Source organism: Papilio polytes, unplaced genomic scaffold (genome assembly GCF_000836215.1).
Source record: "Papilio polytes unplaced genomic scaffold, Ppol_1.0 DF824047.1, whole genome shotgun sequence".
NCBI lineage: Eukaryota > Metazoa > Arthropoda > Insecta > Lepidoptera > Papilionidae > Papilio > Papilio polytes.
Genome location: NW_013525157.1, coordinates 3,770,228 through 3,792,023, shown reverse-complemented (window position 1 = coordinate 3,792,023; position 21,796 = coordinate 3,770,228). Strand labels below are relative to the sequence as shown.

Sequence of the window (21,796 nt, the reverse complement as noted above, 5' to 3'; positions counted from 1 at the left end):
TTCATTTTCATTCGACACTTTACTTCGGCATTGTCAGTACGTGTCATTGACTTGCTTTCTCGCGTAATTTCGGACTGTGTTTTAATTAATCCATACAATATTAAAACTTCATTGTTTCCAATAAAACAATTGTAATATTTTTTGTGATAATTTAAGGGCACAGTAAGTAAAAAAACCATTTTATTAACTGAAATTTGACACGGTGATGAAAGCGTCGGCACCGGTTACTCTATATTTGATGTATTTGCCAGCAAATTACTTGCAAAAAACGTGTTATAAGAAAAAAATATTGAAATACGTTGAAAATAATTATTTCTGAACGTTATATATATTAATTAAATTTTTAAAGCTTATTTTTATAAAGTGTAATTAAACACCCATAGGCAGTAATTAAACCTCCAGTTCTTATTGAGGTTAAGCATTTTCTACAAGGTCATTTTAATTTCCGACAGACGTTCTTAAATTGATCTTGATTGCGTGTTCAATTAAAGACTTTTTTTTTCAGTTTATCAAATGGCTAGCGAAGGTTTCTTGAACAAAATCCCTGGTTTTGCCACATTAGCAATTCATGCAGGGCAGGATCCTGAAAAATGGAATTCCGCTGCTGTAGTACCACCCATAGTTACATCTACAACATTTAAGCAACCTGCACCTGCGGAACATACTGTAAGTAATTTCACAAGTATATTTTCATAATTTTATATGCATTGATTGGAAAATCTTAATTGCTCAATTGTGTGTAAATATACAAAAAAAAATATAAGCTGTGTAAAGTGTTTTGAAGCAGTCTGATGACATTTGTTGCATCATCTCATCATTCAAATGCAGCTTGCAACACAAATTAATGTTAATTTTTAAATAAAATAAATATTTATTTAAAACAGTGATTTCTTCTTTCAAAAGTTAAAACTTTGTTGTTTTTTTAATTGGCATGAATTAAATATTGATTTTTATTAATACTTTAATTGTATTTAATTTTCTTATAAATGTATTTTTTAACAATGTTCCTATCGGTTTATAACTATGTTATGAAATTTTTAGGGTTTTGAATATGGTAGATCAGGGAATCCTACAAGAAATACACTAGAAGAATGCTTAGCTGCGTTAGACAAAGGGAAACATGCATTAACTTTTGCATCAGGTTTAGGAGCAACAACCACTATTGCCTCTTTACTGAGCAGTGGGGACCATATTGTATCCTGTGATGATGTGTATGGAGGCACAAATAGATTGTTTAGGTAAATATTTAAGGAAAATAACTCCCTTTTGTGATTAGTCATCTTCTTTGTCATTATTTTGGTAGATGACAAAGGAATAAAAGTCACTTGATATTGGTTAAAAGTACTGAATTAACTACTGCCTTGTTTCATTGCTTACTTTTAATGGAGGACGGAATGTACAGTCAGCTGCAAAAATATGTATAAAACTCCAAAAACTTTTATTTTAGAAATTCATATAAATGGATCAATTTATGCTCCTGATCATAAATTACTTTTGACATTGCATACGTTTTTGAGAAACCAAAGGCCTGCACAAGTTTTGTAAATGTAATACATGTTGATGCAGCTGACTGTACATAGAAAATTTCCTATATAAATTGAAGGGTTTTTATTTTTTTTTATTAAAATAAGAGAACTTTTTTTACTTAATTGTCGTAATTGTTACAGACGCGTGTTGGACAGATTAGGTCTGAAAACAACTTTTACTGATTTCACAAATCTAGAATCTGTTAAAAATGCTATCAAAGATAACACAAAGGTAATTAAAATATTCCTTATCATAGAACACAACACCTAACTCACAGTGTAACAAGAGTTTAAGACAATTTATTTTAATTAAGTTAAAAATTATAATTAAGTCTGGTATATTGGAAAAACATTTAAAATTAATTCGTAGAAATTCTCAACATTTCTACAGAGGTTCGTATTTGCTTCGCAAGAAATTGAATTATTGCTGGTTTGTTTTGAAAAGCATATCAACTGTTCAGTAATCAATCATTCACAACAACATTTATCGCGAAATCGTTTTATGTTACTCAAATGTTCATAATAATGTTTAAACCATAACAAAATTGTTCGATAAGAATGTTTGTATATAACTGTGCCAAGTATATGTGCAAATTTCGCATACATTAAAAACGTTTAGCAAAGGTTAAGTTTGTGATAACATTACTGATTATAACACATTACAAAAATTAACAACCAAATGTTTATAATAAGGTGATAAGCGCAGCTGTAAAACCATATTTTATTTCTTTTAAATTATTAATAATTTTATAGAGAATTCATCATAGTTTTACGAACGTATGAAGTTCCTATCACAATTCCCGATTACCGATTTCGATTCGATTTTTAAAAATCCACTAATTAAAAAAAAAGTTAAAAAAAAAGCGTCCTCTAAAGGAGAAAAAAATATTTAACTATCTTTTAAAAACCAGTTAAATTAAATTACACGAATATAGTTAATACGATGGTATCTTTCGTAATATTTCCAGTAGTGTAAAATTCTCCCAACTCTGAAGAGGCCTACTTTCGTTGTTAAATGTTTACGTTAAGATAACGGGTGATAAATCTTACAAGATTATATTAAATTTTGTACACCTTAATTATTCATTATTTATTTCTTTGCGTGAAGAAAATGGCAAAAAGGTCATTTAATAACAGCATTTTACAATCCTGTTCAGAGCCCTTACTAGCCTGTTTACCAGCTTTAGGAGGGGGTTAACAGAATTATGTTGCGACACTTTTCAACGTCTGATTCTATTTGTAGATGATTTGGATAGAAACACCAACAAATCCATTGCTGAAAGTGATAGACATAGCCGCGGTGTCGGCGGTGGCCAAGGAGAAGGGCGACATCATAGTGGTGGTCGACAACACCTTCCTAACACCGTACCTGCAGCGGCCTCTCGACTTCGGCGCGGATATCGTCGTGTACTCACTCACAAAGTATATGAACGGACATTCTGACGTCATCATGGGAGCAGCTGTTCTTAACGACGATGCTTTGGAGGAGAGACTTAGATTTTTGCAAAACGGTAAGTTTTTTCCACACTTAACAGGATAGATAAGCAATGTTATATGAAACTGAGGCATAATTGCAGATGATAGATGATAAATTTAAATCCCGCGTGGTTCTTATGTAGCAGATATAAATTTACTAGATATGTTTAGTATGTTTAGCTAGTCCTAGTCAAAAGACAAGTTTAAAAGGGCCCATTATATAATAATAAATTAAAATACAACCGGTTCATTGGTATGCAAACTTAATACGCGAATTTGAGTAGACACACCCACATAAAACAAGTTGCTTCCGAACTTTACAAACCAGCCGTTTTTGCATCGTAATCGCGTCATCGTAATATTATTAGTGTCTTTCCTTATAGGTACAGAGTATTTTTAAACGTACACGGAAAAATACCCATGGGATTAATGTATGATTTGCCCCCAGACAAATTACTCACGTCTAAATAAATTTTACAGCCTGTGATAAGTTTTTTTTTTTAAATATACACTTTTTAATTTCAAATTAACAATGGCGTGATACTTGCTTACAAGTAAACTATTACAAAAATATTACGTGCTTAAATACATTTCTTTTGTTGAACGTAACATCACGTTTGAATACTCTTTTGTTGTCTACTTGTCTTCCCTTTGAAACATTACAATAACTATGTATCCGGCCTATTATTTACACCATGCAATTTAAATTAGGTAATTATTTCATACAATGTGACGCAAGTGAAGTGACGCGTCACCTTTGCCGAGAATATTTCAAGGTCAAATAATTGTTAACGACTACATACTTCCGTTCAAGTTTAAGACAGATCTGATAACAATAGTATAGAAATTTTATACGTATCGCCACTATGGGTTTTTACAAACCACTTTAGTAAAACACAGGTAACAGCTGTTGAACAAATGGGGTCGACTAGGGAAGCCCCAGAAACTCCGAGTATCAAAACACACATGAAGCACAATAAAGCAGTGGTAGCCCGCAATAACATCTGTTGCAAGAATAAGCTGGGTCGCCCGGTGCAATACCACATTACGGAAGACCTGCGTGAAATAGAAGTCATTCCGAGTTACGTCAAATGAGTGTGCCTGCCGTAGTCCTTATTTTAGTCCACTTTTCTTTTCCAACATTTTCTTGAAGTAAAGGATGAGAAGAGATGGATTTGACGAAGGAACGGCCGCATAGGAAAAGGAAATACCCCCTTTCTATGGGTCTCTTTCATTGAAGCGGTCGCTTCGCTATTTTGACAAGTCCTGGTAGTCGCTTGTTTATTAACCACCTTATAATAGAAAAAAGACTTCTCAATTCTATTCACCAGTCCATTCTATTTCTTAAATTTTTCATCTTGACGGTGTTACTAGTTCAAAATTATCGATATTAGTCACTATTAATATGAAAATGTGATATTTATGAATAATGTTGATATAAGTGTTCATAAAATGTAGTGTAAAGCTTTGAATTACGGCTCTATTGTACTTTGATAAACGACTCGACTTATATGATAAATTGATACTAATAATCCTATAAATTATAGAAAGATAATCAATTTTATCTATTGCAAATATTTCATACATTCCCTATTTGAATAACATCTAATTTATATGAGATACGTTTATGTAAATCTATACGAGATTGCGAAACGTAACTAAAACACTGCGGTTAACGTGTTATTTTGTAACATTAGACGTAATTCATGATATCCCAGTTATATACTCTATATCTAATTTATTGTTTCGTTAGATATATTTAAGAGGAGGTTATATAGAATACTTGGAAAACTACTTCAACAATCTAACTAAACCTTTTTAATGTTCATTTAAAAGTTGGTTTTGTGATGGTTAATATTTCTCAAACTGCTTTATAAAGATGATTAAGATAGGATGGAATTTTTAAAATTTAACCTCTAAAACAGACCAAAAATGTTTAAAACACAATACACTAGTAAATGGAAACAATGCGTTCAGTTTTTGTTACGTCATTGCGAGTTCCGGACAAGTGATGACTTGCATAGAAAATGATAATCACATATGTGATTATATTCAAGTGACTCTATAAGTAAATTTCGATATAGTAACAGTCATTTTCCATGATTCATTAACGTCCGCTTGTCTATTTCACAATTTAACACAATATTAACGAAAATTTACTCAGACTTACAGAGGAGTGTTAAATGGTCTCATACATTTGTATTTCTATGTACACAGAAAGATATGTAAAAGAAAATAGAAATAACTAGCTTTTGCCTACGACTCCGTCCGCGTCGTATTAAAAAAAAGTGTTAACAGCCTATCTGTTCTTCCAGAGTGTCTTCTCAACTGAACCACATTTAATTGTAATCCGTTTTGCCGTTTAGACTACAAACTCTAACAAACATCCATCCATCCATCTATCCATCTAAACTTTCGCATTTACAATATTAGTATGATAAGAATGTAGGACCGTAAAACTAGATAGGAATTAACCAATTAAGCCATTGAAGTTTCAAATAGATCGTTAATTGACCTATTTGAACCACTTAAACTCCTGTCTTAGCTTAAGAAACAAAAGTTTAATTTTCAATTTAAATCCTTATCATTAACTTGCCCTTTACTTTATGATTAATTTGTGCCCTAGTTCTCGTATAGCGCGCAAAAAACCCGTATACGATGTACCATTTTAACGTCATTGACATTCCTTGACCTTGTTTCATGAAAGGCTATTCATACCAATGAAGATATAGTTATTATCGCAATAAGGAACGTTAATGAATCATTAAAGGTGCTCCTTAGTGTAGATTTCTGATACCAAAACACTAAGCTAGCTTACTGAACTCTGAGAACAACAATAAATAAAGTTTACTTTTTTAATATTATCGTAATATTGTTACAGCTATGGGCGTGGTACCATCACCTACAGATTGCTATTTCGTGAATAGGAGTCTAAAGACTTTAGCTCTTAGAATGGAACAGCATCAGAAGTCTTCCTACGTAATAGCTAAATGGCTTCAGAATCATCCTAAAGTTACTGAAGTATTACATCCAGGTAAAGTGTAATATGTTTACAATTACATTTTTTAAGGTGTCATGATCCCAACTGACGTGTCTTTTTAAAATCCTTTACTCTTATATTCTTTACAATCTTTTTATTTTTAATTCCCCTCGCATAACTATTGCCCTGACAGCAAAAACTCGTGCGATATTCTGAGCTGTTAAGATGTATGAAAACTTATATTGCATTCTTCTCTTGAACCTATTCGTTTATATTGATTATACGGACAATTAAAATTAAACTCTATTACTATTGCTTTACGCCTTATGTTTGTTAATTTCTAGGTCTGCCAACACATCCACAGTACGCAATAGCACAAAAACAGATGACAGGACACTCGGGTGTGTTCAGTTTCAAGCATGTAGGCGGACTACAGGAGTCCAGGAAGTTTTTGAGTTCGTTGAAATTATTCATCTTGGCAGAAAGTCTCGGTGGATATGAGAGCTTAGCTGAATTACCGTAAGTTGTAAACTATATCTAAATAGGCGATAAATGCTTATTTATATTGAAGTTTATCTGATATGTTTTATTAGACATATTTTATTATTTTCTTTTGTAGTTTACGATTTGAGGGAGGATAACTACTACTACTAATATTTTAAATGCGAAAGTTTGGATGGATGAATGTTTGTTAGAGTTTGTAGCCTAAATGGCTGAATGGATTTCGATGAAATTTGGCATAGATGTAGAACATAGTCAGGAAGAACACATAGGCTTTTTACATTTTTTTTATTTCCACGCAGACGAAATCGCGGGCGAAAGCTAGTTTTTCCATGAATTTAAATCTTTTGTATAACCTTTTTTAAATACAATTACGTTTTGTCCTAACAATAGATGCATTTGTTATCAAATCATGACTAATTAATAAGTTGGATTAGTATGCTAACAAACTTTAATTCCATTTTTTAAATCTTTTGTTGTTATTGTAAAATGCGATTCTTATCTATCTTTGTTATACATATGTACAGACATGATACTCTTAATTGTTGATTATTTCTATTGATATGTAATTACTAAAATGCAATGGTTTTATTTATCTTGCTCTTCATAGTAATGTCTAGTCATCTTGTAATGAACTAATGATTCTGTCGCATTTTTGTAGTCATTTGTTCCGAGTAACAGTTTGGAACTGTGCCAGTTGCTAAGTTGCGTTTTTTCTCCTCCCCAAAATTACGATTACACACTACATAGTTGTAGTTGACATTCCACAAATGTTTTAAGCAGATTTTTTCCTGCAGTATCATGTCTTTTAGGATTCAATATATTAAAACAATTTATTTTATAATCACAAAAAGTTGTTTAAAAAAGTTTATTTGCTTAAAAAATGAGTAACGGTCTTATACGTAGCTCCCGTTAATTTTTGTAACACATGTGAGGTGTAAAAGGAAAGGAGTTCAAATGTTTCATTTTTTTAAATAGGCAAACCTTATTATGCTTAATTTAAAAAAATGGACTGATGCATATTTGTTTTTAAGCCTAGTTCACACTTGGCCAGTAACTTAAATCTCTTATAACTATACTGACCACTGGTATGATGTGAACACTAATTGGTTCTAGTGAGTCCACACAATCCATGCCTGGCTAACTGTTTGATCCAGGCATTATGCGAGGTTCACACTCGGCCAGTACAGTTGATCAGTAGCGTTCAATAACTGGACTCTGGATGAGTCTTGTGAGACTTCAGCAACTGGCACAGTGTGGACGTTAACTGGCACCAGTTACAGCACCGTCGCAATTGTCATGTACTGGCCAAGTGTAAACCGGGCATAATACATCATGTAATAAATATGTGCAGGTCCGTGATGACGCACGCGTCGGTCCCGGAGGAGCAGCGCAACGAGCTCGGCATCACGCACTCCCTCATCAGGCTGTCAGTCGGCCTCGAGGACACGCACGATCTGATTAACGATCTAGATCAAGCTTTCATAGCTGCCTTCTGATTAGGAAATTAAGTTTTTAATAAAATAACTGTAATAGTAATATAATTACTAAGCATTAAATGCAAAGACATTGAAGAAATATATAGACTATACATAGTGAACATTTTTTTCACTGGTAACTTCTTTGTAAGGTCCTATGTTAGTTGTCAAATTACTAATGTACTATGCTTACTCTATGTATTTTTTGAATCTCTTTGATTGAGAAATAACAAGAAATCGTTAATTAAAGGCCAAACTCAATAATCTATCCTTAAATTAATCATAGATTAGTTTTTTTTATTTAGATGTCGATCCTGATTAAAAATGACAAATGACTTGCAAGTCTTAATTATTGTTACTTAAGATAAGTCAGTGTAAATCGTGATTGATTATTGGGTTCTGGGCTTAAAAATCACAAACCTACTGACACTGGGCAAAATTCTGAAAATGACACCTCAAGCTATGAAATTTCTTAGTTTATTGAGGCTGTAGGGGGTCGCAATAAAATTGGGACATTGAAGGTGTTTCCCGTTGGGCCGATCGGCCAAATAGCATTTGTTTCCAATCGAATGCATACAATTAATCGATATTCATTGTGTGGATTCGATCGCCACAATGGGAAAGAACTCATTGGCTCGATCCTTAAAATGATCGGCCCAACGGGAAACACCCTACATTATTTGCCCTCCTTAATTACCTGTCAGTCGAGCAAATAGACAATTTTTTTCCTTTACTATTATAGTTCCTCATTGTATTTATATTTTTATTAAGATAACACTTTGCATTTATTACCTTTTTGAATGTCTACAATCATAGTTTTTTAAACAAATTGTTTCAATTAAATATTTTTAAATCTATATAATGTACAGTAGTTTAAAGAATCCGAGCACATTTATATATTGTTATTATTTACAACCATTTTAAATTATAATTATTTATTCTCTTATTTACAAATCATCGTATAACAAGTGTATAATTCTAAAAATATGTAAAAAAAAACATTTGAAACTAAAATCACAATAGAATGTCAATATATAATGGTTCAAACCACTACGTTATTTTATTTAAAATAACAAATTAACCTATTTGGAATATATGATAATGTTTTCTTTTTTAACTATAATGGTGCTTTTTAGCATAGATCAAGAGGTCACTTGATACAAAGGTTGTTTGTTTTTTAAAAACACATTAACCTACTGTTAGGACTTTAATTGATCTTTATTTATTTATTTTGAATAGAGTTATTTTTTTTTAGTCAGAGATTTTTTAAATCGAAATTATAATTTCGATTTAAAAAATCTCTGACATAACGCTGACTGCGTGTTTAGACAAGAGTTTTTAAATATTTGGGTAATTATTGGCCAGTCCACAATATGTGATTGAAAAAATGATCTTTTTATTTATAGCATTGATTGTAGCGTAATAGTAATATTACAAACTTTTGCTATTAAATTAACGCAGGAGCTAATTATATATTCAATAAAAAATCGTCAATCAATTTTTGGCAGATGTGGATAGTGAATATTCCAATGCTACATTAGTTTAGTTTTGTAATCTTTTATAACTAGATGGGAAAATTGGTAATTTTACTCCTAACTTTCATAAATGTTTACTTCGTTAAAATTGGCTGTGGTATTTTTTGTTCAATAATACATATTCTTATTACAACGTTGATTTTGAACTTCGGATGCCCGCGTGAAAATTATTGCAAATCGTCTAGCACATTTTTATACTCAAGGTCGAGCCCGCGCTCGCAAAAATAGACGAATCTTTAAAAATAGCCAGGGATAAATTTATGTTTCAACAAGTTTCATTGAATCATAACCTAACTGATTTAACTTTTGTATTTTTAAGTTCAAAGACTCTCCCTAAATAGTAAACTTTGTTTGATTATATTGATAAGTCAACTAATACCTACTTAAAAGGACAAAGAAAGACCCCAAGCTATATGCACTAGTGAGGCGACAATTATCGACTCTAGGCAGTGCCGGTTTTGGTTTCATTCTCGCCTCAGGGCAAGCTTTCTCCGGCGATTTATTTAATCATGACTAGGGGTGATAATTTTTATGTGATAGTTCGCGTACCGATGGCGTCCTTTTCTGTTAGGTGCCCTGGACGACAGACCGAGAGAGCGCTACCCTCACGCCGTTTATTATGGGTACATTTAAAGCACAATATGGCAAATAAGCAAACAATGTCACCTAGCATCGCTAAAATAGCGAAGGTGCGTCTGCGCTACCTTTGGAGAGAGGAGAGGATGTGTAAATAAAATTTTCTACTAGCTTTCGCCCGCGACTCCGTATGAGTGAAATTAAAAAAAAAAAACAAAAGCAAGTAGTCTGTGTTCTTTCAGACTATGCCCTGCATCTGTGGAACTGCGAGATCTGTTCAGCAGTATAGGTTACAAACATCTATCCATCCAAACTTTCCCATTTATAATATTAGTAATACTTATTCAAACTACATCCCATACTCTGCTAAATCCATTTTCTCTGCAGCAGCTGAATGACAGCTGAGCGTTGCTGGTGGTTTTTTCCTACAAAAAGGCGAAAAGTTATCTATTTGTAATCATAACGAGGCCAACATTGTTATTAAATACTTGAATGTCCGATAACGATAAACTCATGTGAAACTTATGTAATTTACCATAATCAGTAATCGTTATCCAAAGTGGCCATCTCTTTATTAAGTGTTTTGACATTAGCTGTGTATTATTTGTAGTTTTGTCTCCGTACGTGGTGGGCCTGTGGCTAGCAACATTCGTAAAATAATTAAAAGGTATTTTTATTAATTTTAGGCGTATATTATAATATAGCAAATAAATGGTTTTTGTTATTTTCAGTAACAAAATTATAGGTTAAGTGCAGTAATTTTGAGAGTGAACCAATTAACTTGTGTTTTATTTATATGCATGACAGTAAATTTTATGTTTAAATTCTAAAAACTTGCGACATACAGTCGAGATAAATATTATGTTTTAAAATTTATGGCAAACAGGCAAAATGCTATAATATTGAACACAAACGCAACACGGTGCATCGTCGTTAACCGCGTTGCAGGTTGTTCTGTGTTAAATTCTGTCCGTCAAAGAATAGGCTGCCACTGGCCACCATACATAACTTACCATAGACAACAGTTAGAAATCAATTATTCCTATTAAATTCTGGTTCTGTATTTGCTACAAAAATTATGTATTCAAGCGAGTTAGTATATTTTTATCATTGTATTTGTGCGTATCAGAATAATATATTTGTCTAAACCGCAAAATATAGGTAGTTTTCAATACGTATAGTGTTTTATTGGTGTCTCTACTGTCGTTAAACCTGTATAGCAACAGTAAAACTATCTTTCTCATTTTTTTCAAGCAGAGATATGTCGTATACAGGTGTAAGGACAGTTGAAATTCATGAGAATACCTACATAATAAATGTGAATAAAAAAACTTACTTGAAAATGTTATAAGGGCTTTATTACCATCTTAACCTATATGTACGGTAATATCTAAAGTGATTGAATTGTTTCCAACAGATGACTCTTCGCTGGGGTATCGTTACAGCAGGCAAAATCTGCCATGACTTCGTCAACGCGTTTAATTCGTACCCCAACAAGGGGGACCAGGTCATAGTCGCAGTGGCCGCTCGCGACAAGAGCAAAGCGACGGCATTCGCCAAGACTCATAGCATCGCTAAAGTGTTTGATAGCTATCAGTCTATGGCTGCCAGCAAAGACATCGGTGATTTTTTTATATACCTACACTCGACACATGCTTTCGCGTTTTGTTTTCCACGTCGATATGTGCATTACGATTTTTTTCCTTCAGCGTATATAACAATGTCGTTTAAATATATACATATTCAGATGTATAAGAGACAATAATACAGCCAAGACATTATTGCTCAGAATGTTTGCATCTCTCATTATTTTACTAATTATCCATTGTTTCAGACGTTGTGTACATCGGTGCTTTGAACCCCGACCACTATGAGCTCGCTAAGCTATACCTTGCAAACGGCAAACATGTCCTGTGTGAAAAACCTCTATGCCTTAATTATAAACAGACTGAGAGTCTGATTAGGTTCGCGAAGAAGCAGAACTTATTTTTGATGGAAGCAGTCTGGTCTAGATTCTCACCAGCGTACATTGAGTTGGAAAAGGAAATAAACGCCGGAAAATTGGGAGATATTCAATACGTCGAGGTCAATTTCGGTGTCCCGATCGCTGCCGTCGATAGACTTCGGTAAGGAAAGGATATCTACTTTAAAACAACATTAACAAGATACATAACTGTTTCTTTTATTTTATTCGGAATAATTAACAGCTACATAATATGTATTAACATCCTTAACATATACAGCAAACACACTGTGATTACTTAGCCACAGTGCCGGATTAAGCCAACGAAGGGCCTGTAGCAAATTCTGTCCAGGGCCCCAAGTTTGTTTTAGGTCCTCAAGTTTAGAGTATTAAATAAAACTATTTCTTTTAACTGTCAGACAGGCGTTGGAGCGCGGAGCCCCCAAATTCGCATGGCCTGTAGCATTTGCTACTCTAGTTATATGGCTAATCCGGCACTGCGTAGCCAACATCGTAAAATTATAGTAAAAGAAACAAAAGAGTTGAGTTATGAATATATGAAATAACAATATAACTTATGAAAGAATCATGCAATATATCTAAAAACAACATACTATTCCCAGATATTATTTAAAGAAAATGTAAAAGCAAATGTTATCGAGTGTATTAAAAAATATTCGTACTGCGATTGTACAAGAAATTTCGCATCTTTAGGTTGAAGGGTTTAGGAGGAAGTGCGGTGCTGGACATTGGCATATACACACTGCAGTTCGCTCAATACATTTTCAAAGAAGAACCCATCAAGGTGACGGCGGTCGGAGATCTGAACGAGGAGGGAGTCGATTTGGTGGATACCGTCATCCTGGACTACAAGGGTGGTAGAAAAGCGGTACTTATCATCAATACACAGATGCGACTTTGGAACAAGGCAACTGTGTATGGAAGCAAAGGAAGAGCGACGGTAATTTATTTTTTACCTTCACTACAGTTAGCTACACTTAACACCAAATGGAAAAAATCCAGGTCATAGTGTAAAAATTATTTTTTATTAAGAAAATACGTCCCAATTTATTATTACTTTTATGAATTGCTGAAAAACACTTTTTGTTGATACAGAAATAGGTTTTTTTGATCTAGTAACACTAACTGGACTCCTTAGAACACTGTTCTAGTATTTCATCTCGTCCAAATTAATTGTTGAGGTTTTTAAAAATATTACTTTTCATAGTTTGTTCATACGTCATTGGTCTTTATTATGTAATATCGACACGAAAGGTGTTTACTAAAACATAGGGGTCATCGGTTAACTTTCGGCTTATGACCGGCAACGTTATGTAATGGTTATATAATTATTATTTAATAACGTTATTTATAGCATTTAGTTGATAAATATTTTCATAAACAATTCTGCGAATTTATCTTAACGCGAGCGAGAGCAAATGGCCAACAATCACGAAATTTAGGTTTATTTATTGGGTGCATATAATAGCTGCCATTTACGATTAACTTAAATAAGATTTTCTAGTACTAATCAATAGACCATATGTGGCTTGTCTCCTTCTTATCATCTCTGTTAGCGAAATATCATGAATCGAAAAATCGTTTAACTTACAGATAGAAGACCCCTTCCATTTCCCAGAAACATTAATCCACGTGGATGGCACAGCTGAAAAGATTCCCCTGCATACTTCCAGCATCCCGTACAACTTTGAGAATAGCGCCGGTTTAGTTTTCGAAGCTATGGAAGTTGCGAGATGTATAAAACAAGGTAAAACTAATCGTATTCCACAGCAATAAGGTTAATAACTCCAATCAACTCAAACTTGTAATTTAGATGAATAAATTTTTAAAGTAACATTGTCAATATCTAAAGAACTCTTACTATAATTGGCGGTTGTATAGTTTAATTCAATTGAAATGAGAACTTATAATAAACATAACTAAATTATTGTACTTTTATTGGGCTATAATCACAGACTTATTGAAAAAAAAAACATGTACCAATTTAAACATTAAAATCTAAAATAAATCCATAGACAATAAATAACATTGTCAGATTCCGTTGAAGTCAAATGTATACTTGAAGTTTTCCCACAATTAATAGAACGTTAAATTTTATTTCTAGGTCTGAAGGAATCGCCTAGAATGTCGCACCAAGAGAGTCTTTTGCTGGCTAAATTGGAAGACGAGATTCGTAAACAGGTCGGCGTGCACTTCGATGTCGACGACAAAGAGTATCCTTGAGTTAAAACACTTACAGCCTTACAAATAAACGCGGTATTTAGTTAAACTTAGGAATAAAAAAGAAAGTATAATTAAAATTTGTACTAATATTTGCTTATACTGATTTTATTCCTAAGTTTAACTTACCACATTTATTTGTAAGGCTGTTTGATTTTTAATGATGCAAATAAACAATATTGGACATGTTAGTATTAAGAAAGCAACAAAACTTTGTTTCATTTACTGTTTTTAAGCGGCCTAAAAGTTTATATATTTACAAGGAGAATTAACAAATATAAAGTATTGCTCTTTTAATGATAGTAATAAATTGACAATTAACAATACTAATGAAATCTATTAATTAATCAGTAGACAATTGAGATGTATGATTGGATTAAATTAGGCCTTCATTGGAGGTCCGTGACTGTTGGTTTATAGACCTTAATTACTAAAATTAACTTTAATTATAATTGATGACTACATTAGGTGGTTTAAAATACTATCTATACTATTATAGTAAAGTGTAAACACACACAGAAGTGTGCTACAAAAATAAAGTTTCCATGGTTTGTTATGTCATGTCATTTTGACATTAGCAATTGATAATTTGACACATGTAAACAATATATTATTTTTTTTATAATTCCATGCAGTTGAAGCCGCACGGGAACAGCCAGTTACTACTATTTGTTAATTTCAATTTTAATCATCATTTAAAATATTTAGTATAAAAGGACATTTATAACAATTATTTATTTACACATTAATTTAAAATTATTGTACGTAAAAAAATGTAAAAAGCATGATATAGAGTAAGCAAGAACTATTTTAGGATATACCCCAAGACAGAATAGTCCCTCTTGTAAATTGAAAATTATTGCCACAAATGATATTTACTGAAGTTATTATTTAATCGGCTAAGTCATATTGTCTAAAATACCTTGATACCAAACATATAAAAATATTTAATGGTGCTACAGCTTCTTTTGAATTTTCTTGCTCTGGGTCTATGTGTGTCCTGGAATAAAAAAGCAATACTATCACATTGTTGAATCCTTGTAGTGATCAACTCCATAGTTTAAAATACAGTAAGAATTTAGACAATAAACAATATATCTATTGGTAATGATCCACTATAGTTAATTAATTATTGAGAACAACAAAAAGTACCTTATTTCTGCACATTTTCTAGCTAAATTTCTTAATATGCTCGTAGTGTCAGACAAAAGCGGTTGCCTTGTGCAAGCAAGAAATGCATATATCCATTGACCTAGAATTAAAAAAAAAAGTCTTACTAATATTATAAATGTGAAAGTTTAGATGGAAGATTGTTAGAAGTTATCTCTGAAACAGTGTAAAGAATCTTGATGAAATTTAGCAGAGATGCAGAACACAGTGTGAATATAGGCTACATACAAAAGCTACTGACTACGTTTTTTTTATTCCACAATGATAGAATCTCAGATAAAAACAAATCACTCCATGATATGAAGAATGAGAGAATAAAGATCAATAAGTATACCTGTTTTATAATCAATTGTTTCTCCTGGTGGCACATCATCAATTATATCTGTTAATATTTCTAACGCCCGGTCTAGTAATGTGTATGGCAAACCAAGAACACAGGATAAAGTTGGTTCATTTGTTTTAAAAAATCTTTTCCAGCCTAATAGATTATCTTGTTCTATTTCTATTTTCCTTATGCTACTTGACCATTGAGATTGTTTTGATATTATACGAGATATGTACATTCGAACTTCTGAAAAATCTGCAACTTGAATGTTTTGCCATTCTATTGTTGGTTTAAAAATATCCGGAACAAACGCTCGTGGAAGCTGTAAATTAGATACGTTGGCTTTTTAAAATCAAATGTAATAAGAATAACATAACATAATAGGTGTAACTTGTTACAATTTGTCTACTTACCTCCGATATAAAACAGGACTGATTCTTTGCAAATTTTGAAATATCTTGTTGACATTTGGTTACTTGTGAATAATTTTCACGTTCTTTTATAACTTTTAATAGATATTCCTCGCCCGTTGTAGGAATGTCTTTAAACTCGACATCTGGATTAATATACAAACAGGGGGACATTAGTGCATCTACATTCTCGTTTTCTGGGACCTTCGCCTTTAAGATAACTTTTTTTTTCGGCATGCTGAATAATGTTAGATAGATTTAACACTATTGTTATTGTAAAACATAAAATAGAATGGCTTAAAAAAGCTTTATTTTTTTGTCCTTTAACTTTATTATTTTGACAGTTTGATGACTATCAAAGAGTACATAACCATAGACAATTTTTTTCCAAAAAATAATAGTACCACACCCTCATGGACATAGTATGAGCACTTTCTACTCAACAGAAATAACTTTTAGTATGTAAAATAAACGATTTTTCTTGTAAATTAAACTAGAATATTTATAATAAACCTGTCGATTTGGAAAAACAACCGATAATTAAAGTAAACCAGGAGACCAGGACCGATCATTTAAATTGTTGTAGTACATCCCAATTCTGAATTGTCAATGTCAAGCTATCAAAATTATCATCTTAGAACAATTTATTTAAACAAATTAATTATAATTTATATAAATAATTAAAAAGTGGTATTTAAAAGTTAAATAGACGATTCAGTTTCTCGATTTCAGTACACACGTGATGTCTACATCCAGTAACATTTCTCAGTCTGCGTATTCTGCTTCAGAACCTGAAACTCCACAAGTGCGGTAACGTTATACTAAAATACAGTCTTCAATTCAACTATGTTAATAACCATAAGTATTATATTTTAGGGTACACCTCAAAATAGAAAACTAAAATTTGATGAAACTTTAGAACATGGGGACTTAGGGCAAAGCATTGAACAGTCTTTAAAATGTGCACAAAACGAAATGCACCAAAAGAGAATTCAAACTATTAGAAAAGAACTTGACTATTTAAAATCTACAGAGTGGAAATTTGAGTATGACAAAGGTTTTGCTCAGTAATTGTAATAAATAATAATTTCACTATGACATCATATTTAGCTTCTTGGTATAATTACCTTTTCAAAAAAGATTGTGAGGAAGACAATGATGAATACAAAGAGAACTATCTGGCAGAACAGCTAGTTGATTTAGAATATGTAAGCGAACAGGAAGCAAAACAAAATGATAAAGTTGATAATGTTGATATACCCAATGATACAATTTGTTTCCAAAGAACAGGTATTGTAATTTATTTGTTTTATTAGCATAGGTGTCGACACCTGATAATCTACTCTAGATCAAGGGATGTAGCACCTACCATTAATGCAGTCTTATTTGAAGTAGTTTTTCTATCTAATGTGTATTTTTCTTAAAAAACAAAGTGGAGCACTTTCTCTACTGGTGATGCTCATGATAAGCTTGCATTATAAAATACCGATTTTAACACTTATTTTGATAGTTGATTATAAATGAAGTTACCTTTATTTCTGTATATTATTATTGTAACAAAAATAAGGCAGTTATTTGGTAGCATGATCTGCTATTCTTTGGAGATGCAAAATAATACAAGGTATTTTCAGATTTTACTGTAAAACCATACATTTTTCAGGTGTGATAACTTTCAAGAAGGAAAATTATGTTTTGATAGATGGGATGTTGTATTTTGATACATCAAACTCCAGCTGCTACTGTGATGTCAATGACCAAGTTTTGTACTTGGCTCACAAAGATGGAAATGATTCAATAGTAGTTGTACGAATATTAGAAAATAGAGGTTCATTTTGGGGTGAAGAAGGTGACCTGGAGGAGATTAGTTTTAAAGTGACCGAACATATTTTGGTTGCGGAAGTTGCTAGGAGAGAGAATCGGAATGTTTATCTTAAAGAGAGTGATGTTAAATTTAATCTGGATGATGTTAAAGGCACTTTTGTACCAATTAATGGAGATTGGTTGGAACTAACATGTAGTATCCAAATGGATGAAAGCAAGCCGTTTGATATAACTATGAAACAGGTATGCATATTTGTGTTTTTTAAGGTTTTGTAGAAGCATTACTTTACTATATTAGTCTGATGAGAATAAAGTTCCTATTGAGCCCATTGATTGGTCAGCAGCATTCGAAATGTTATACCTACAGTTGTATCTGTTACTAAGTAATATCTTTTTCAGGTTCTATCAGTGATATCCTTCAAACCTCTAAGGACTAAATTAATAAGTGCATATATTACTGAATGGAGTGGTACATATGGCACCTGTAATAGATTGATATGTTTTGACAAAAATAGTTTGTTAAATGGATATCAACCTGAAATAAACTCGAAGGTATTTTATTTATTTTGCTTAACACATAATCAATGTTTTTTATGTCAATAATTTCATCTTAAAATTAGTGTTCTAATTTTGTTGGAGCAATATTTTTATGTGTATACTTCAGACATTACAGCTTGTGATGTTAAAAAAATGTTTTTAATGTATGTCTATTTGTTTTTATTTAAGGTAATGGTGGAAGCCATAGAGAGCAATCAAAACCTCTGTACATGGAGGGCCATTAAATTAATAGTACTAGAAGATGACTATAAACATGATGCCAAAGGATGTTCTGATGATAATGTTGTAACTTTGCAGTTAGAAAAAGAGAAAAGACTTGATGTTACATATCCTTTGGAATTTCAGAATTTAAATTTTAATAATGTATCCAAAATACCAATAATTGTAGCTAATAACAGTGATGAAATATACACTTTGAATAAATGGATTATACTTAGTAAAAAAAGGGATTCACAAATTAAAGTGGAGCCATTTTTAACTTCTCCGATTAAAATTTATCCACAAAAATCCATACAATTCACGATAATGTGCAAACCGAAATTTCTTGGAAAAACGAAAGAATGTTTAGTTATGTTATTCAGGGGTTTTCAAATAAAACGATTCATTGAGATTAATGTTGTGGAGGAAAAAGATTTTTTTAATGCAAATGGAAATACAGTTATGAAGAAAAATAAATATGAATATAATGAAAAAATGAGAAATCTAAGAAAGGATACTAGAAGCATACTGCCAGGCGAAAAAACAGTTAAACCACCTGCTTTTGTTTCAGTCAAACTTGGATCATTTGCTGTACCAGAAAAAATATGGGATATTGTGTTAGGTGATTCGGAGCAAACAATCCAAAGTGCTGAATATAGTAAAATTCTAGAACGATTAGAATTACATCTACCTTGCTTATCAAAGCAGTTGGATGGAGAGAATTATATGGACAGATGGCACACTTTGATGTACATGGAAGAAATCCAGTTAAATATAAACATGAGATCCTATGATATACCAAAAGTGTTCCTAATAAGGTGTCAAGAATATCTTTGTGTGGAAATAAATGGACTTGCAGAGAAAAGACCATCTTTGATTATTGGTGATAGAGTTGTAGTAAAAGATATGTGGCAAAATAATAGTCCTTCATATGAAGGTTTTATTCATGCAATTAAAGGTGACTTAGTTCTAATGAAGTTTCATCTGCAATTCCATGAGAATTATAACGGCAGTGATGTGTCGATTGAGTTTTACTTCTCTAGAACAATATTTAGGCGTGCGCATCAATGTATCAACTACGCTATCTCGAACTTAGGTCTCGATGTTTTATTTCCATCACAGATTAAAACAAAGAAACCTCAAGTATCTAATGAAACAGTTAATACAATAAAGTGGTTTAATAAAGATTTAAATGAATGTCAGAAACATGCAGTGACAAATATTTTATTAGGAGAATGTCGGCCAATGCCATATTGTATTTTTGGACCACCAGGAACAGGAAAAACAATAACAGTTGTTGAAACAATTTTACAAATACTAAGTAACATCCCGGAAAGTCGAATTCTTGTGGCAGCACCATCCAACAGTGCGGCAAATTTAATAGCACAGCGGTTTATTCAATATAGGGACAGTTTTAAAGGCTCTGTTATAAGATTGATTGCCCACAGTTTGTTGGATTCTGACAACATACCAGATGAACTTAAGCCATTTTGTGCCACACTGGACATTTCTAGAGAAGAAACAATCAAATCGAAACATTTAGTAAAGAATGGGATGAACTTAAATTGCCAGAAAGGGTTCATTGGCCGACACCGTATTACGATTGGAACATGCTATTGTTTAGGTTCCTTAGCACAATTAGGATTGCCTAAAGGTCATTTCACACATATTATTGTGGATGAGGCCGCACAAGCTACTGAACCAGAAGTATTGCTTCCATTGACTTTCATTGACAAAGAAAGTGGTCAAATAATTCTTGCAGGAGATCCAATGCAGTTAGGACCTGTAGTATTATCAAAATATTGTCAAGAATATGGATTGGATGAATCATTCATGTCTAGAATATTGGAGTGTTATCCATATCAAAAGGATTATATTTCATTTAAACATGGATATGATAATCGTCTTGTCACAAAGTTGATTGATAATTATCGTTCTTTAGAGGAGGTTATATCTTTGCCAAGTGAAATGTTTTATGATTCATCTTTAGTAGCTAAAATTGACAGAACTCAACAATGGGTATTGCAAGCTATTGATGCCACCTGTTCAATATTTGGTGGAGATGCTGTCAAAGCCGGTGGTATATATGTACATGGAGTTAGGGGTCAAAATCAGAGAGCAGAGGACAGCCCTTCATGGTACAATCCTCAAGAGGCTTCTATGGTAGCATTAACTACTTGCAAATTGTTAAAGAAAGGTGTGTCAACTGACGACATTGGCATTATAACGCCATATATAGCACAGGTAAGATTATTTTTAAATTGTTTCTTAAAGGTAATCCAATAAAAATATTTTAGATCAATATAGAAATCTATAAATGTGATGTTTATATTAATATGGTATCTTTTATTCCAGATTAAATATTTAAGGCTGTTGTTTGATTCAATGGGCATGGTCAAACCTAAAATAGGAACTGTTGAGGAGTTCCAGGGCCAAGAGCGCCCTATTATACTCATATCAACAGTCAGATCTTCAGACACGTTGGTAGAAACAGATCAGAAACATACCTTGGGATTCGTGAAAAATCCAAAAAGACTGAATGTTGCTTTAACCAGAGCTCAAGTGTCCGTTATTTTGTTTTGTAATCCTCACCTACTCTGCTTGGACTCATTGTGGAAGAGAGTAATCGTGACAGCAATTAATGAAGATAAATACATGGGATGTAATGTTCCTGATAGTGTTATGAATAAGACATAAAAGAAAATATAGTTAAGTGTAGTAAATGTTTATAGTTTATTTAAACCCACCGCTGTTAACTCTTACGAAAGATAAGCTATCTTTCACATTAGTAAACTGTACAACTGGTAGTTGCTACTACTGGTTGTACCGTTTTGAATAATAGGAGAGTTTTTTGCTAACACCAAATTAGTAGGTACATAGAGTACTTTGAGAGAAAACGTTATTGTTTATACCATGCAATGTTACTTTTTTGTTAATACAAATTGTTTTACTAATGTAAAATAAAAATCTTACTAAGAAATTGATATTAATAAAGTATTATTCATTATTATGTAGTTTTTGTTCTACCTTGGTGAAGA

General features: G+C 32.3%; 4 protein-coding genes across 8 annotated transcripts; 3 read left to right on the top strand and 1 right to left on the bottom strand.

Annotated features, from left to right (window-relative positions):
• The first annotated feature begins 1 nt into the window (after position 1).
• LOC106100726 (cystathionine gamma-lyase) lies at positions 2-8,936 on the top strand. The gene is made up of 8 exons (XM_013279727.1): positions 2-162; positions 506-666; positions 1,042-1,238; positions 1,668-1,758; positions 2,770-3,037; positions 5,884-6,036; positions 6,327-6,501; positions 7,838-8,936. Exons 2-8 carry the CDS (start codon positions 514-516, stop codon positions 7,980-7,982), a joined length of 1,182 nt encoding a protein of 393 aa, XP_013135181.1. The 5' UTR covers positions 2-162; positions 506-513; the 3' UTR covers positions 7,983-8,936.
• Positions 8,937-10,652: 1,716 nt separating this feature from the next.
• On the top strand, positions 10,653-14,366 carry LOC106100802 (trans-1,2-dihydrobenzene-1,2-diol dehydrogenase-like). Of its 5 annotated transcripts, none has more exons than XM_013279834.1 (6): positions 10,653-10,739; positions 11,490-11,694; positions 11,907-12,198; positions 12,750-12,996; positions 13,650-13,803; positions 14,161-14,366. In XM_013279834.1, the coding sequence occupies exons 2-6, from the start codon at positions 11,490-11,492 to the stop codon at positions 14,277-14,279; spliced, it is 1,017 nt and encodes a 338-aa protein (XP_013135288.1). In that variant the 5' UTR covers positions 10,653-10,739; the 3' UTR covers positions 14,280-14,366. The 5 variants fall into 5 exon arrangements, with proteins under 5 accessions (XP_013135288.1, XP_013135289.1, XP_013135287.1 ...); XM_013279835.1 differs by lacking the exon at positions 10,653-10,739 and adding an exon at positions 10,943-11,164; XM_013279833.1 differs by lacking the exon at positions 10,653-10,739 and adding an exon at positions 10,943-11,233.
• Positions 14,367-15,148: 782 nt separating this feature from the next.
• On the bottom strand, positions 15,149-16,509 carry LOC106100678 (gem-associated protein 2-like). Its single transcript, XM_013279644.1, has 4 exons — positions 16,185-16,509; positions 15,781-16,093; positions 15,429-15,528; positions 15,149-15,276 (listed from the first exon to the last, which is right to left on the bottom strand). The coding sequence occupies exons 1-4, from the start codon at positions 16,416-16,418 to the stop codon at positions 15,168-15,170; spliced, it is 756 nt and encodes a 251-aa protein (XP_013135098.1). The 5' UTR covers positions 16,419-16,509; the 3' UTR covers positions 15,149-15,167.
• A 278-nt stretch (positions 16,510-16,787) lies between these two features.
• On the top strand, positions 16,788-21,482 carry LOC106100677 (probable RNA helicase armi). The gene is made up of 6 exons (XM_013279643.1): positions 16,788-16,986; positions 17,058-17,471; positions 17,842-18,245; positions 18,402-18,554; positions 18,729-21,002; positions 21,114-21,482. Exons 2-6 carry the CDS (start codon positions 17,276-17,278, stop codon positions 21,453-21,455), a joined length of 3,369 nt encoding a protein of 1,122 aa, XP_013135097.1. The 5' UTR covers positions 16,788-16,986; positions 17,058-17,275; the 3' UTR covers positions 21,456-21,482.
• Positions 21,483-21,796: the final 314 nt, after the last annotated feature.